Raw genomic sequence first — 17,648 nt, forward strand, 5'->3', positions numbered from 1 at the left:
TGAAAGACCCTAAGGTAAGAATATTCATAGAGGGCGTTCAACTCGTTCATCAACTTAATATGCAATTCTGCTTGTAAAATTCCCTAGGCAGCAACATGGGTTAGTTATAAGACTTCAATGTGGGCGGTAACTAATGATGTTGAGTAATTCACTACAAACAATTACAAAATGGTACCACTGCTTATAAAAATGATTTACTGGCAAAACGCTGGTTACTAATTTACGAAATGGCTCAAAGATGGCTTCATATCTGTTATTTGTTAAATCTGATCGCAAATAGCCAGTTCGATAAAAGTAATAATTATTTGAAACTTCATATTTATTGCGATGTTTGTCTTTCTTCTGTTCGCAAATTATATACTAATTGCGTTCAAAGACACTAGCAGAATATGCGAAAATTATCAAACCGTTGTCTTCATGCAATATACATAAGATGTTACTTTATAAAATAGTGACGAGGTAGAAAAACATGATGGCAGAGATGCAGGAATTGACAAGTATTCAGTTTCAACTCTCGATACTGTAACAATCTGTCTGGCCCTCTGCTGGACTAATTGTTTCGAATAATTGATACATGATCAGATTTTCAAATGTTCTTGAACAATAATAATAATAATAATATTACAAATGATAATAATAATAATAATAATAATAATAATAATAAGTTTACATTCTACCTGATTCAATTTCACATCAAGAAGAAAATTGTCTATATGAAAGCACAGCACTGCCCAAATGATTTTTATCATGCTGATTCGATTCGTTTCAAGTCGAATTGTTCTTGAACGGCAATTATGGTCTCGAAGCTCGCCACATCATATTTTCACACCGCCATGTTGGCTGTCATTTATGAAAGCAATCTCAATATTTCAATACCGTTTTCTGAATCTTCGATTCCCCAACGAAAGGCGCCTGATATTTTCCTACTTCACAAACACTCCCAACCCGTCCCCATTTATTTGTGTTCTTGTTTGCAAGTTTTAAATAACACTTATGCGCTGATAGTGTCTGATTAGTGAAACATGCAGTAATCGAAAAACGTACAAATATTTCACAAATGTGTAATAAATTATTTAATTCATCTGATAATAAAACCTTCTGCAATGTTATTCTATACAATTAATGTCGTATTGCGCTAGCTTTTCAATATTTTATCAACACTCGTGAGCTAAAGATTGACTGTTTGAAGCCTCCATTAATGATGCTATTATAAACGGCATTTAATTGTAACATGATGAAGAGAGATGCAAATCACAGGTGCTGGACAGTGCCGGATTACCCATTAAGCACACTAAGCAAGTGTTTAGCTCACCAGCCCAACAGGGGCACCAAAAAGATCTTCAACTTAATTGTTGATGATAAAATTGAAAGACTTATATATTACCATTTTTTATCTGCCTGTACGAGAATTTTGATTTTTGATTGAAATGATGGCAACACTGGTATTTGACCTCCTTTGTAGCTTTTAAAATTGTTATGTTTTGTTGTTTCTTCTTTTTTTTTAGTTTCACATTTTGTTGAAATACGGGATCATATTATTTTCAGTGATTAGGGCAATGAAAGGCCTTAGTCCGACACTGGGACTATGGAAAATGTTTGCATTTTATCACTCACTGATAGCAACATTATGATATCACCTTACATAAAACTTATAACGTAAAAGAATGACAGTCAAAATATATGAATTTAAAAAGTCCCTAGATTTAATTTTGTAACAGCTGTCAGAATCTGTCTGGTATTGTTTTGTACTTGCTTTAGTCATTTGTGCAATATTATGCCTGCACGTTCTCTGAAAATTGTAATTAAACTATGTTTTTCCATACAGGCCCTTTTTATATCAATGCCCGTCTCACACACTTTGAAGCCAGGCAATTTAGAATGCTGTTCATCTTCAAGAACCAATTCTTTTTTGTACTCGATTACTTTTCATGATAAAAATACATTAGACTTGATGACGGCAAAAATACATTTTAACACACACACACAGCATTATGTAACCGAGTTATGTGTCATTGTAAATACTCGCCACCATTTCAATAAGTTATAAATTACACTCCTTCCGCTAACACAATTATGTGTCTGACATATGAAGCTAATTCAATGATGTTTTTTAAAGTTCTAATAAATTTGTATTGACCATTAATTATTTTTAGCAAATAATGCTTCAGAAGATTTGCAATTTTGTTCAATATGAATAATGTCGTATTCTGATATCTTCAAAATAATTGATCATCGCTTATGAAGGATGATATCGTTCAGAGTTGCCAGTGAGTGAAAGTGTTGAGTTGCTGGTGAGTGAAGGTGTTGAGTTGCTGGTGAGAGTTTGTGTTGATTTCGTTTAAAGTTGCTAATGAGTTTTCCGTACAAACAGGTCCAGATTAAACCCTGTGGAGGTCCTTATGCCCGTAGGCCCTTAGGCAGTCGAAATCTTGCCTCCCCCAATGCTAATTATCTCATAATACGTTTTATCAATATCCGTAGGCCGGTGCCTACTCTGCCTATTTGATAATCCAGCACTGCATGTTTATTTCCTTTAGAGTTTCTGGTGATTGTCAGTTTAGAATTGCTGGTAAGTGACTGTTTAGAGTTGCTGGTAAGTGACTGTTTAGAGTTGCCGGTGATTGTCAGTTTAGAGTTGCTGGTAAGTGACTGTTTAGAGTTGACGGTGATTGCAGCGTCGATTTCGTTTACAGTTGCTGTTGAGTGTCACAGTTAGTATTTGAAGAAAAAAAATGCATCCTAATAGTAACAGAAACAGCAAGAGATAAATCTGTATCATCGTCACGAGTTAGAGGAAAGATTTTTTTTTAAAAAAAGCTGTTTCTAGTAATTAGTTTGTAGGCAGATATACACTTTCTCATAAAGTAGTGGATCGATGTGACTTTCCGCACTTTAGTCGACTCACACATAAGACAGCGTCGACACACTTGAAGTACTTCTCAGAAAACATTTGAAACTGTTTATCAATCTCTTGCATCCTCTTTGCAGGAATGATGCACATGACTGCTTTCCATTTAAATTGCCCCACCATCTCCCCTCCAGCTTCAAACTGAGCTTTAATATGCAGTTTTAAGTAGCATTTTCCGTCGATAATGTCTTATCTACGATATAGTGTGTAATTTAATGATGTATAAATGGTTTTCAAATATGTTATTAGTCATTTGTTTCATATAATATGAACATTTCAGGCGTTTGTGATGCTATTTGATACGATTAAAGTTCGAAGTCTGAAAGCTTCACAATTTTGATCGGTAATCATGATTCGATGTTTTTAATCTGAAAGCCTTAATATCTTTGATCAATATGCATGAATATACCTTTGATTACTCGCAACATACATATATATATATATATATATATATATATATATATATATATATATATATATATATATATATATATATATATCCAGGTATAAGTGACAAATGATAAATTTGTATTGTTTAGAGTTGCTAGGCAGTGCCAAATCATCTGTTTTACACAAATCATCTTCTGTTATTTAATAATGGTGACAGCAACAGATTACTGTACATAATATTGAAGAGGTAAAAGAATAACAGCGAAATATCATGATCTTTTAGTTTTAGCTGAAAATGTAATAATTTTAAAGTTCGTAGGTTCAGCTTTGTTTACAATATCAACGTTTATGCGGAACTGTTTTGGAGAAATTGTTCTATTGTAATTGAAGTAATGTCATATTTCTACTTTCACTAAAACATGGGTTCTTAATTGGCTTTCCACTTGTTTTTCGTCCTTGGAGCTCGAAGATGACCATGACATCACTAACTGGTCGGATCTCTGTGAGTACGTGAGTGGCTGATCAGGCAAATTTATACTCGGAACTGTCTGTGGCACATTGCACAGGAGATGCCTCTTTTTATTGCTTGAGGATTTGCAATAGTTCTAAGATTTATGCTGCTCGCGCTTTTGCACTGCCTCTGTTATACTCCTCAGTTTAAAGCATGTAATGCCACTATGGATGAAACTGTGCCAGGTGGAGCGATCCTGTGCGAGATCAACCCAAAACTCAGGGTCAGTGTTGAAGTGTTTCAAGGATGACTTGTGTGAATCTTTCAAGCGTTTTTTCTAACAAACCTGAGATCGTTTTCTTTCCTTCAGTTCGCCATAGAATATATTCTTTGGCATACCCTCCTCTAACATCCTGGAGATGTGGCATGCCCATCTCATCTGTGATTTCATCAGCAAAGTGTGGAAGTTTGAAATGCCTGCCCGTGAATAACCAGTGTCTGTGACCCAGTCCTACCATCGATTCCTCATTGGTTGTCTCAGGCAACACATGTGGAAATGGTTTAGGTTCTTGGCATTGCGTCTGTACGTCACCCAGGTTTTGCACGCAGACAAAGGAGTCGGAAACACAATGACACGGTAGATCGTCAGTTTTGTCTGTAAACTGATGTCTCTGTCTCCGACATATTTCTGCCAAAAGTCCTTTGGCACTTCTAGCATTGTTCCATCACTGATGTTGTCAGCACATGACAGTGTATTGCCGAAATATATGAACTCGTACACTACCTGCAAAGTTTGGCCATTTACTGAGATAGTAGGCTCTACGTAAGGCTTTCCTAGCGCAGGTTGATGCATCACCTCTTTCTTCTTAATACTGATTCTGAGACCGAAATTGTCACAAGCTGAAGAGAAATGGTTCACACACGGTTGGATGTTTTTCTCAGATTTGGCATGCAAGAAACAGTGGTCAGCAAATAGAAAATCACGAACAGATTGAAGAGCCTGCCATAAATTTGATAAATGATTTCGATCCCAGTGTCAGTGTCATGGAATGTATCAGTAAGCATGGCAGAAAAGATCATACTGAATACTGATTGGACCAACAAACAACCTTGTTAGGCTCCACTGGTGACTGGAAATGGTTCAAATGATTCAACGTCGTCCATGAGACGATCGAGGATGCCTCCATGGAATTGCCGATTTCTTGGTCAACTCAATTTTCCCATGATCTTCCAAAGGACCCAACCGCTGAGTGTATCAAAGGCTTTCGCAGTGTCATTATAGATCGTGTGCAGATTGGAATTCTGTTCTTGGCATTTTCCTGGAGTTGACGAGCTGCCAACACCATGTCTGTGGCCCCTTGTTCTGACCTGAAGCCACACTAACTTTCAAACCGGAACCCTTGATTAATGTGATTCACAAGGCGAGTCTGCAGAATATTGGTGAGGATTTTGCCGACTTGTACAAGTTGACTCTGGATACATCATTATACTACTGTCGTGCAGTTCCTTGAGTCCACGTTGACTGACAGAGTTCAGTCAGTTTCTGTCTCATGCGCGAACCTCCAGCTTTGTAGACTGCTACTGTTATAGTATCTGCTACAGGTACTTTGACATTTGACAGCAGGTAAATTGCCTTTTCAGTCTCAGTCAGCGTTGGAAGAACCGAAACTGTTATGACGCTTTCGACATGGGACATTCGATTAATTGTCTCCTCACTGATCTGATAGACGATTCTTAATTGAGGATGTTGTTGAAGTGTTCTGCCCTTCTAGGTACTATCTTTTCTTTATCAGTGAGCATTTTGATGCTATCAGCACTCAGCATTGCATATGTTCTTGATGACTGTATGCCATAGATTGTATTCAAAGCATTATATAATATCTTCAAGGCATTCCAATCTGCATAGGACTGAATCTCATTTGCCTTGTTGCTCACCCATTAGGTTTGCAACTCTATGAGTTTGCACTGGACAGACTTATTGATGTTGTTGAAGGCTGCTTTCTTAGATGGCAAAGTGCTGTCTTCTAAATAGGCCCTATTTAGCCGATGTTTCTTATTCAGCATTCTCTAGTCTTTTAATTGTAGTGGGACCAATGATTTTGAAGTACATGAATACACAAAACACCTGCAAGATGCCCCGTTTTCTTTATATTATAAGAATCTGCACAAATCATTTCAAGTTGGCTGTACAGTTTGTCGACTAATGCCTGTTTTACATTTTCCTGTTTCAATTTGGAGACATTGAGCCTTCTCGACATTTATTTGCCTTGTGGTCTTCTTCTATGTTAAATCTGGATGTTGAGCTATAAGCATGCGGTCCGTCAAGTCCGTCCAGCATTATGTACTTCTCATATGACTCAGACATCATGCATGTCTCTCCTTCTGTAGCTGACGTAATCATTGAGATGTCAGTTCTTGGATCATGGGTGTATCCAAGACGTACTGTTGTGGTTTGGCAAGCGAAAGACGGTATTGATGCTTACGAGGTCGTGTTCGGCGCATTTCCCCAGTAGGAGGAGTCCGTTATTGTTGCATTTGCCAAAGTTAATGTTTGCCAATGACACCGGACTGTCTGGTGATCGAAGCCAACTCTAGCACTGAAGTCACCAGGGATGCTTAGCTTGTCAGCCTTCTTTACTTCTGTACGAAGAGACTCCAAGTCTTTTGAAAATTTGTCTTTGATATACCTTTCTTGGTAATGGTGGGTGGATAGGTGTTGATGATAGTTGCCTGTCATTTTCCAGACAGTGGGAGTCTCAGTTGTATTAGTGTGTCATTCACGCCCTCTGGGAGATTTGTGAGCTTGCTGACTAGCTCTGATTTGGCAAGCATAACACTAGCTTTAGGTAGCTCTTCTTTACATTAGCTAGTCCAAAATAAGTTGTAGCCGGCTCCTACTTAGGTGAAGTTTCCTTCCTCAGTGAAACGAATTTCACTTAGGGCTACTATCTGGATCTTGAATCGGGCTAGTTCTCTACCAACCAAAGATGAAAATGATTCACTCCTGACAAATTATGAAAAAATGCGTAGCTCATGCAAGTAGGAACTCAACAAAAATAGATAGAAAAGATCAAGTAAATATGTACAAACTTTGGCTGATGACCAATGCTTCTGACATGTGAATCGCACGCACAGACGCGAGTGTGTGTGTGTGTGTGTGTGTGTGTGTGTGTGTGCGTGCGTGCCGACCCATATATATTGGAATTTTTAAGTGTCTCGTAAATTTGAATTGAAATCAATTTCTTGCACTGGATGTTTTTTTTGCAAATATTGCTGTAATCATTACAGTGTTAAAACAATGATAAAATAGTATTAGGGGATAAAAAAAAAATTCAAAGATGGGCTTTCTCAATTTGAAATTGTTTCAGTGAAAATTACAAGCATAGGCGACACTTAAAATCCAAAGAATAATCTCCTCATTATTTCTTAAACGTTCTGAAAAGTATTCCTTTACTTCTGAATTGCGGAGGAAAAATTTAAACAGATACGGGTGAGGTCTACTCAATACATGTGATTCACATTTCAGAAGCACAAGTCTATATGGCCTATAATAAGAAAATGTTCTGAAATTGCTTAGAAAGCTCTGACAAAAATTAATTTTGTTTTATATTTTTTTAACTTTATATTTTTGGGAGAGGGTGAGGTGAAGTGGTGTTAAACGTTGGACAAAGGTACGACATGATATTACTTTGATTGTAATAAAGGGACTAATAGTGAATAAGATCGTAAACACCGTATTGAGGTGACTCGTGATAAGCAGTTATAAGATTACAATGACTAATAATTTGATTAAAGGTGACCAGAAATTAAGAATTTAATGACAATGATGAGATGACTCGTAATGAGCAGTCACAACATCATAATGACCGTACAGAGTTGACTCGTGGTATGAAGTCATACGCTCGCAATGACTCTACTGAGGTGACTCATGATGATCAGTCGTCAGTTTGTAATGACCATACTGAAGAGACCAATAGTGAACTGAAACATGATGCTAATAACCGTCCTGACTCATCCTCGAGCACCTATATATTTGTAATAACCGTCCTGTAATAATACCTACTCGAATATTCAAGATAGTCAATATTCCTGCTCGGATATTCAACAAATAGTGACTCTGCCCACTCTAAAACTCAACATACTCACTATACCCACTCGAATATGCAAGACAGTCAATATGCTTACTCGAATATTCAGGATAGTAACAATGCCACCGCATCCAATCAAAATCATGTCTTCCAAATATGAACACTGTTCCTACATGACAAGGGCAGCATACAACTGGAATGGACTCATAAATAAGCAATTCTCTTTTCTACAAATACATCCTTTCCCCCAAATACCCTGTAATGGCTTTGCTCTTGTACGCAGTTATACTTTCGATGTTAAACTTACAAAGTATACTTTTGAAGTCAATTGCCTCCACCATTTTTGCCCAATGTACAATGCACATGCTACTGGTTAGTTGGCATGGCATACTAAGGAGGACAACTCATGAAATCCAATATATGTCGCTAGGACCAAACTACTGAAATATTCGATCTATCCGCCAAGGTGTAGATGGGGGTAACACATAGGAACCTTGGCCAGCGAAGATGACTTGACCTACTTGTTGATTTACCATAGCAATCGGCCTTGCTATGAATGAAATTCCTACGAGGAAGTGTACATGTACTTTACTATGTGCTAACTAGCTAAAGAATTAAAATAAAACCGTCCTGGTCTCAAGTAATTTAAATAAAAAGGAGATTATAAATGTAAAAGATGTTAGAGAGACCCGTAACTGTTACACAAGCTAACATCGGTAACTTCAAGACGAAATTCTTCAGAGGACATCACAATACCCTAAATTTTCACTCACCATGTTCTATGTAGCTTTTATTCAAATGAGAATGTTTGGGTCACCATTTGCAATGTTGCCGATCGCTAGCGCCAACATAGCACGTACGAGGTAAAAATTTATGAATACTAGCCTCATTAAACATCGCAGTCTTTATTTAGCCTTAATTACAAGGAATTTTTGGGCTATTTTGATCATGATTCTATTAGTGCATGAAATATGTAAAAAGTCATCACCCGACATTGTAGGGAGCTATTGAATATAATACAGTGAGAAGTATTTCGCTGTGCAATAGAAAAATGTTACCCAGGAGTACTTTTCGCAATAAATCTTACAGGCTGACATAAATAAACAGAATTTGAATCTGTACAGATTCTTCTCAAGGATCATCTTATAAATAAATAGTTACAAAAATAAAAAATAGGACAGTTATTACATCATTACGACATCGCTCTAATTAATTGTATTTTGTGACTTCATAGCCAAGTCAGTGCCGTGATATCCTCACTTGAACTGTTAGAATAATGTTAGCATTAATCATAAAAGATAAATGGTGACGGTCTTTTGGAAGGCGTAACTCTAATATTGGCCAAATGGAAACTGTAGGAACGATAACGTTCTCGTGAGATTTATGTTCTTGCTTTGTCAGCAGATTTTGTTCAGTGGTATAGCAACTTCAGTTCGCGACAACTTCGAGGCAATTCAGAGACAATTCAGTTTAGCAGATCTACTATTACTCTTTTTAATATTTTTGAAAACTGAAAAAAATAGCGGACGATTGATATCTCGTAAAGATTCCCGCCACACTTTCCAAAAAGAAAAATAATTAGCGAATAATACTGAAGGATTACAGTAGTTTTTAATACCATCATATTAGCTGGTTTATTTTTCAAATCTTTTTAAATGATTTTTGAAAATCGAATTCAGTTACAGTGAAGAAGAGCAAAATAGATTATCTCGATTGCTTTCAGTCATAAAAGAACGAGCATGCGTGTTGAAGTTTTATCTTATTGAAACGTTGATCTATTACCTCTTCAGTTAATGACGATCAAAATAATTTTCTGATTTTCACTCGGGAGAACTTCATTTCCGCAGCAGAAACCATGAAAGACAACAATTTCCATAAATGGATTGAACATAATACTTTTTGATGCATATGACGTCAGGAATCAGGGAATCAAAATAAACCAGTCGATTGTAACAGAATATATTTGACAGGTTTCGTGGTTTGCATTCGATATGATGTCCTGCGTCTCCGCTTTTAGACATTTACGCAGGTCTTTGGCCTTCAATCAATCACAGTTTGAGCACACATTTCTTTCCGTCTTTAACAAAACAAAATGCTTCCAATGCGGATTACGACGTATCTGCTTACATTGTCTCTTCCTCCACCATTTTCACTCCGAAGCAGGGAAACATTAATATTCCTATTCTAATTTTGTAAATATTGTATTTATGCAGATTATCCCATTCTAGGCATCGTTATGAAGAAAAAGTAAGTTTTTGATTATATTTTGATATATTTCTTCGTATAATTAATAAAAATTACCGATGAAAACGGTAACACCAATATCAGTGTGCTTGATAAATTGACAAACGTTAGTTACTAAAAGAAAACGAAATTAAGTTTCTAACAACATGTAAAGATTCTCATGAAATTTAATTGAAATCTATCCAATTTAATGTCAAAAGAACCATATTTATTAGGTTCCCATTGCAGGCACCCGAAGACGGTGCCGGGATTCCGTTTTGATGACATGTCCTGATATTTGCATATAAGCAAACAGGTGACATATCGTTAGTTGTCATCAGATGATTGTTGTCATTCATGATTCTTGTTGCTCTGGAAAACATATCTAAACCCTAATGCCATCAGAAAAAGATAGCATTTTCAGGGGATATCATTTATTGGTCATTTAGTCAAGAAAAAAATATTCCTTAGTACAGTGGCGTCCTAGGGTTTGTGTCACCCAGTGCGGTAACTCACGGTGTCATCCCCATTGACCTCCTTCCTGCATAAAAATTCAAAAATGTTATAGACAGTCATTTTTGTCACCCATCTGATGGTATCTCCGGGTGCGGTCCGCATCCCCCTAGTGACGACACTGCAGTATTCATTTAGTTTTCAAAAACATATAGCTGTAATATGCCCGAATCTAATCGATGAACGCTTACCACAACCGCATACAATATGTCCTTAATAAGAAAATAGTTACTAAGGATACATACATACATACATACATACATACATACATACATACATACATACTCTGTTGTAAGGTAAATAATTAAGATAATATTACTTTCAACTATTTTTATGAATTTAATGTGATTCAGGCTTGCGTACTATATATATGTACGTGCGTACATACCTTATCGATTTACACGCACAAAGTAACATGCAATCTGACCATAAGGTATAATATGGCGCCTGATGTTTGAGAGGCCTCGTGCTGGATAAAACCTGCTGTTTCACATGTTATCTAGATTTACTGTTGCTGGATTCACTGAATTTTTCATAAGGAAATAATAGGGCAGTTTCAATGGCAGGTCGTCCACAACAAGGGAATTTTATTGTGTGGCAAGATAAAATTTGTACCAAACATTAATTCATTCACCATAAATAGAAACAACTGTTGTGAGATCCCTTACCACATGTAAACATATAGATGGTTAAAGAAGCAAACATAAAGATAGATCGGTAGGGGTAGTGGTGTTACTTTGTTAAATAAAGTAAGAGCCGACTATGAGGAGTTTATACCGTGCCTGGAAATGGTTATAAACCCTTGATGCCTGATGACATTTGGAAACTATTTCTTAAAAAAAAAAAATAACTATCTGACATTAACAGTTCTTTGAATTAATGAAGATGTAAGGTTTAAACGGCGTTCAAAGTATTAAGTTTATAAATTAAGAGGTTTATTAAGAGGTGAAACCTCTTAATTCTGAAGCCAATTCTGCTCGCAATTCCGTTCTTTTTCGAGAGTGCTCCAAAAGTAGTGACGTCATACATTCGACAAATTGCGTTAGTGACTAATTTAATACCAATAACATTTGCAAATGGCTGGCAAATTGATAAGAAAGGGAAGGAAGATAGGTCGGCACGCTTTAAAGCGGATTATAAAATACATGATTGACCTTTTTCCTTCATTTCCAATACAATTTATTTATGTCTGGAACAAGGTAATCTAGAATAATATCACATAAAGATCACATACCGTATCCAGCATAACACAGTGTTGACGTCTTCTGTTTACAATGGTGACGACATGACATCGTGTGTTCCAGCTTTCGACTGCAGTCGGTTGACCCACGGATGTCGTCCAGCAACATTATAAGGCGTTGTAGCGGACAAAAGCTGGTCCAATCAGAACGTTGCCGTTGAAATTGTAATGTCATATCTTCAGAATTCCAATTTTACGTGTTGTATCAAAAATGCTTGTCTTTAAAGTTTCATTTTCTAGGTCGAGGTTTTAGATTGTATCTGTTGAATTAAACAGTAATGTGAAAGTTATATTTTCTACGTCGAGGTTTTAGATTGCGTCGTTTGAATTACACGGCGGTGGTTGACATTTCAATGTCATACGTCGAGAATTCCTAATTTATGTATTGGTTCAAAGAGTTTATGTTGAATGTTCCATTTCATATGTCGAGTATTTATATATCATTTGTTGAAATACACAGCGCTGGTTTAAAATTCGATGTCCAGTGTCGAGTTTTTAGATTGTATCTTCTGAATTACACGGCGGTTTTTGAAATTTTGATGTCATATGTCGAGAGTTTCAATTTAACATGTTGAATCACATTGATTGTGCCGAAAGTTCCAGTTTGTATGTTAAGTTTTTAGATTGTATCTGTTGAATTAGACAGCGGTGGTTGGACATTGTATTGTGCTTGTCATAATTTTTAATTTTATATGGTGAAATGATGTGTTGGTGTTAAAAATAATATCACACAATGTCCACTTTAACAATTGAAAATAATATCGAGTATTAAGATACATCATTCGTGTATTCAATTACGAGGCGCCATTCAATTTCATGCATTTACAGTTTGAAAGTCGAGAATTACTATGAATTTCTTCGCTAGAGGTCGCTCTCGTGAACGGACCGCGTTATTCTTAAACAAGGAGGCGGCTACTCGTTGCTGTGAATTTCAACAGATGAAATCTAAATACACGCCAAATAAAATGGGACTTTCATCACAAACAGTTACATACAACGTGTGAATTAGGGATTCTCGACATATGATATTGAAATTTCAACCACCGCTGTGTAATTCAAAATATACACTGTAAAACGTCGACATAGGAAATAGAACGTTAAACCACCACTGTATAATTCAACATATAAAATTCAAAATCTTGATCAAGAAAATGGAACTTTAAGGATACGCAATTTGATCCAACACGTGATATTGGATTTCTCAACATTCGACATGGAAATTTCAACTGCAACTTTTTCATTGGACCAGCTTTTGTCCGCCACGGCATCTCTTACATCAGATTAATTTGTGTGCATGTGAAAAATGGCCACGTTTCTCAGTTCCAGGTTAAAATTACATGGTTCGTACTGTGAAGAATGGTATATATTATCTAGTTTTAAAGGTTCTGAATGATGATTAGGACCAATATCTTTCAAGATTAGGTTATTCAGATGACTTAGTGTATACGACTTTTTTATACGTAACGGTATTGGGACTTGAAATGTGATCGTGATATCTTATCCCACTTAAGAGGATATATTGCACTTAGTCCGTCCCTAAGTACAGCCTACCGTACAACCGTTAGATCCCTGATGCTACACCGATTTAGACGTGTCATACTATTTGGTATGATGTTTTATAGTACTGAATTGATGACAACGAAGATGTCAGATCCTAATCGCAGTCCCTGGGGTGGGAAGTGGGGGTTATTTGGATTTTTAACTTAGCTTTAAAAAGATTTCAGTCACATCGCTACGATGTCTGCAGTCTGGCAGCTAATACTGATGTCTGGCAGTGGGACATCATGCCGCAGACATGTAGCATGATGTCCACCCCAGTCACATTATCCTGACACCAGGCCAACCAGTCCTAACACTAACCTCTATTTAGCGCCATGCGAGGCAGCTGTTAGTACCATTTTTAGAAGTCTTTGGTATGACTCGGTCGGGATCGAACCCTCGACCTCCCGCATCCTAGGCTGACGCTCTAACCATTTAGGCACCTGTGTTCCGCCTGTGCGTGTTCGCATTTGGTATAATGGCAGAGAATGTTTCAGTGTCTGAGTCCAGCTTCACGGGAGCGGTTGAGGGTAAATGTCGAAAGTAACAGTGCGGTTAATTTCGATGGGTTCAATCTTTAATCTTTGTAACAGGTCGTCTCCTGAACATGTAATCTACTTTGACAACAGTTTCCTTTCTTTTCCTCTTGCGGTATGCGTACAGTGGAGATAGCAGAATAAGATTAGAATTCAAGCCAGTCATGATCTGATTGTAAGGTATAAACAAATTGTTGTCAGCTTTGAAACAAATACTGTTGGTCTGTTTAGGAGTTTAAAACGAATAGGCATGGGGATATATGATACATAATCATAATGTCGTTGAAAAGATAGTCATCCCAGGCAAAAATAAACTGAGCATTTTTTTACCGACATGTAAGAATTGATTTGCATATTACAGCGGTTCTATTGGAAGCCATTGTTCAGTTTCTAATAAGCTGAATGTACTAAAACTGGGGCTCAACTCCTTATTATTTACGACAAAATGCATTCTGCTTAGTGGTTCCCATTTCAATGCAGACAAAATCCATAGGGATCAACGGCAAATGGCACTACTTCAATACCGAATGACCCTTCTATCTCATTTTGTAAAGTCAGTAACTTTTGCTTGAGCGCCCTTACACTAATGTATAAGGTACCGAACAAGAGGCATGTTAATGTCCAACTGTGTCAGAATATCGGATTTATCTGCTTGATTTACCAAGCAGCTTAAAGCGAAACCTTTACTGAAACGGAAAATAGTAAAACATAATAAAACAGTAATGTAAAGCATAGAGAATTTTAATGTGCAGATTTGCTAACAGACACGGGAAACTATGACAGGTAAGTGGACGTACGGATAGATAAGTATGTAATCGATTACTTAGGACATTTACAAATGATACAATACTGAGTGCTTGTTTGTTTGTTTTGTCTGAAACGGCGAAAAGAACGAGCCTTATGTGACATAGGGATACATCGAAGCAGACAGGCCGAAACGACTTCATAAGCAATATCAAAAGAGTTTTTTTCCCCGACTCAGTAGATGTTGTTGTTGTTGTTGTTGTTGTGGGGTTTAACGCCATCTTTCAGCACACGATAAGCTATACATGGCGGCCAGTATTAATGGTGGAGGAAGAACCCGAGAAAACCCCGGAAAGAACCACCGACCCACGAGAAGCTACTGGAAAGCTTTCTCACATACCCACATTAGCCGAATCCGAGACTCGAACGCACGCAAACAAAGGTAAGATGGCAGTGATCCGTAACGGAGAGCGCTTTAGACCATTCGGCCACTCGGCCCCCCACCCCCGACTCAGTAGAAAACACGAATGCGGCTTTGCACCCATTTATACGCTTTATAAATATTGTTAGCTTTACTGTATGAATGAAATTCAACGATTTAAGATTTGTAAAAGTTCGATTCGCTGCGTCTAAAAATATATACGCACGGACGTAAAAGAAAGTACATAAGTAGTTACAATCTGTGTGCATGATAAGGAAATACGAACGGAACAGCTGTAACAGAACATATTAAGAATGTAAGATTAAATAGGTGTGCGGGGTGGGTGGGTGTCCTTTCTCCTGCTCCACTTTGTTTTTGTCCATCATCCTCATAGTCTAACTTTTGAGCTGAAATATTTATAACCTGTCTAAAACTTGGTACGCTTTGTAAATCAAAACCACTGCTGAGAAAATATACATCGTTGAGGTCGAATAAACCAGACAAATCCACGTAGCATACCATGCCATCAATAGTAAAGACAATGGGGCAAACGTTGGAAGAAAATGCATGTGCAATGAATTTAAAGAGAGCGCGAAATTATCAGTAACAACCTTATAACCAGCCAATGAAAAATTGTTATGTTCTAAGACAGTTCATATTAGGAGAAACTTTAATGGCCAAGAATCACAAAAATCTCTATTAATATGAACTACAGTTACGTACTTTATATTTTATCAACTCGCACACGTTTTAAAGGTAAAAAAGCACTTAAATGTTAAAGCGGTATACACGTTTTCCAGCATATTTGAGATCATGTCGCCCATGCGACTGAAGTGAAAATCAGCCCAGTTGATGTATTTGTGTTAATCTTGAGAATAGGAGTGTTTGCGTAAGCTGACTAGTCTGGTGGCCTGTCAGCCTGTCAGATATATACCTTAGCAAATTAGCAAATGTTTTCATTTTCATGCAGTAATTTGGCTAGGTCAGGCATGTACAACTTCCTCCAGGGCGCGAGTCGGATAAGCGATTTGTAAAGCCACACTATTGCGTAAACAAGCGGATAAAACCCAGTTGCGGGCCGGATCCGTCCTGCGGTTGATATGTTGCACCTGCTTCGGCCAGGTGAACAGAGACTTAATAAATTACAAGGGGACAATTAAGCTACATTTGTTGACTTAAGATTTTCCTCTTTTCCTTTAAATTTTGGGCAGCATTATAAATACAACAGTAAGATTTGAATATGATAACGGATGTAGGAGGCGTGGGGGGTGCACCAGGCACCAGAGGTCTTGCGTGTCAAAAACAACTGACAAAAATTAAATTGCAGGAAAATCGTTGGCGGAGCCATCATCGTCGCTCCGAGTGCCATTTCCCCGTAGTATGCCACTGTTAATGATTGAAGATAGGCACCAGAAACTTTGGTCAGTGAAAGTCATATGAATATAGATTGTGACAACACTTTTGGAATATTTCCTTTTCCCTGGTTGTGCGGCTATGGAGTGAGGGAGTGGCATGGATAAATTTGCATCAGTTTTAAATAAATACTGAGTTTTTGTCTTGGACCATTTGCCATTGTTGTGATGAAACGCCAATAAAGGCTAACACATACTCATGTGTCTTACAGTTGGCAATGGTGTGACCCAAGTGTCAACACGCGTAAGACTGTGACCCCTTGGTCTTGGAATCGGTATTTGTGACCCATTACCAAAATGTCAACACGTGTCAGATTCGGACCCCTTGGTCATAGAATTGGCTCGCGTGATCAGTGACTCAAATGTCAACATATGTCGAACTGGGACCCTTGGGATCATGCCATGGGGTCTTTCCCTATCGCTAGGAACATGGTTACTTAAGCATAATATATTACCTATTGAGATATGTAACTAAAAACATCATCTATTCCTACTGAAAGGGACTTAGACCGTGGGTCATAACTGGGAATTTTAAGTTCCCCGACCTAAGATAACATTTAGTATTACTGGATATGAAAACGTTTACACATACAACTGACCAGTGACTGGTATTTGTCAATAACTCTAAATCAGTTTTAGATCAAACCATGAAAACAAAGGGCATATGTGTTTTGCATACACAGAATAGTCGTCTTTATTTGCTGATGTTTGCATTTTATAATTTTAGGATCCAACAATACTACCATATCAACGTATAAGGAAGGACTGTCTTTTTGACCAAAATTATTCATGGATGTTTAGTCTGCATTGTTTTTCACTAGCTTTTAGTACATCTCAGAACATGTACTAATGGGACGATAAGACTTCATTTTAAATAAATAGCCGGTAGAAATATTCCCTCTTACTCAGTTATAAAATTCTTATGCCTTTAACCCCTAGACCTGCTTTCCACAGGGTTATGATGTCAACAGTACTATAGTGGGATATCTACGGGCAATGGAAATCTCACTCAAAAACCCCTTGGGAACGTTTACGGACAATGGGAATTTAACATGGGGAATATTTGGACTGTATACGGACAAGGAAAGGTGGGGTTGTTGTATAGGGTAGCAGGTAACGGATAAGTTCAGCAAGTTTAGAGGGTAGCGGGATGCGGGTGGCGGGTAAGTTCAGCGAGTAGCGG

At 37.5% G+C, this 17,648-nt stretch overlaps 1 protein-coding gene across 2 annotated transcripts in view; it reads left to right on the forward strand.

Moving 5' to 3' along the window:
• LOC149803744 (synaptotagmin-15-like) overlaps positions 1–17,648 on the forward strand; it is a 319,482-nt gene that overhangs the window by 96,796 nt on the left and 205,038 nt on the right. The window contains exon 1 of one of the 2 annotated variants that reach the window (XM_089953501.1): positions 14,527–14,671. The exons of the other annotated variant lie outside the window; for it this stretch is intronic. Within the exon in view, the coding sequence (XP_089809627.1) occupies positions 14,665–14,671 (7 nt within the window). The 5' untranslated portion in view covers positions 14,527–14,664. Of the gene's footprint in view, positions 1–14,526; positions 14,672–17,648 lie in introns of those variants that run through there. 2 annotated transcript variants of the gene reach the window in all.

Source organism: Sinohyriopsis cumingii, chromosome 3 (assembly GCF_028554795.1).
Source record: "Sinohyriopsis cumingii isolate HCF-2022 chromosome 3, ASM2855479v2, whole genome shotgun sequence".
Lineage (NCBI taxonomy): Eukaryota > Metazoa > Mollusca > Bivalvia > Unionida > Unionidae > Sinohyriopsis > Sinohyriopsis cumingii.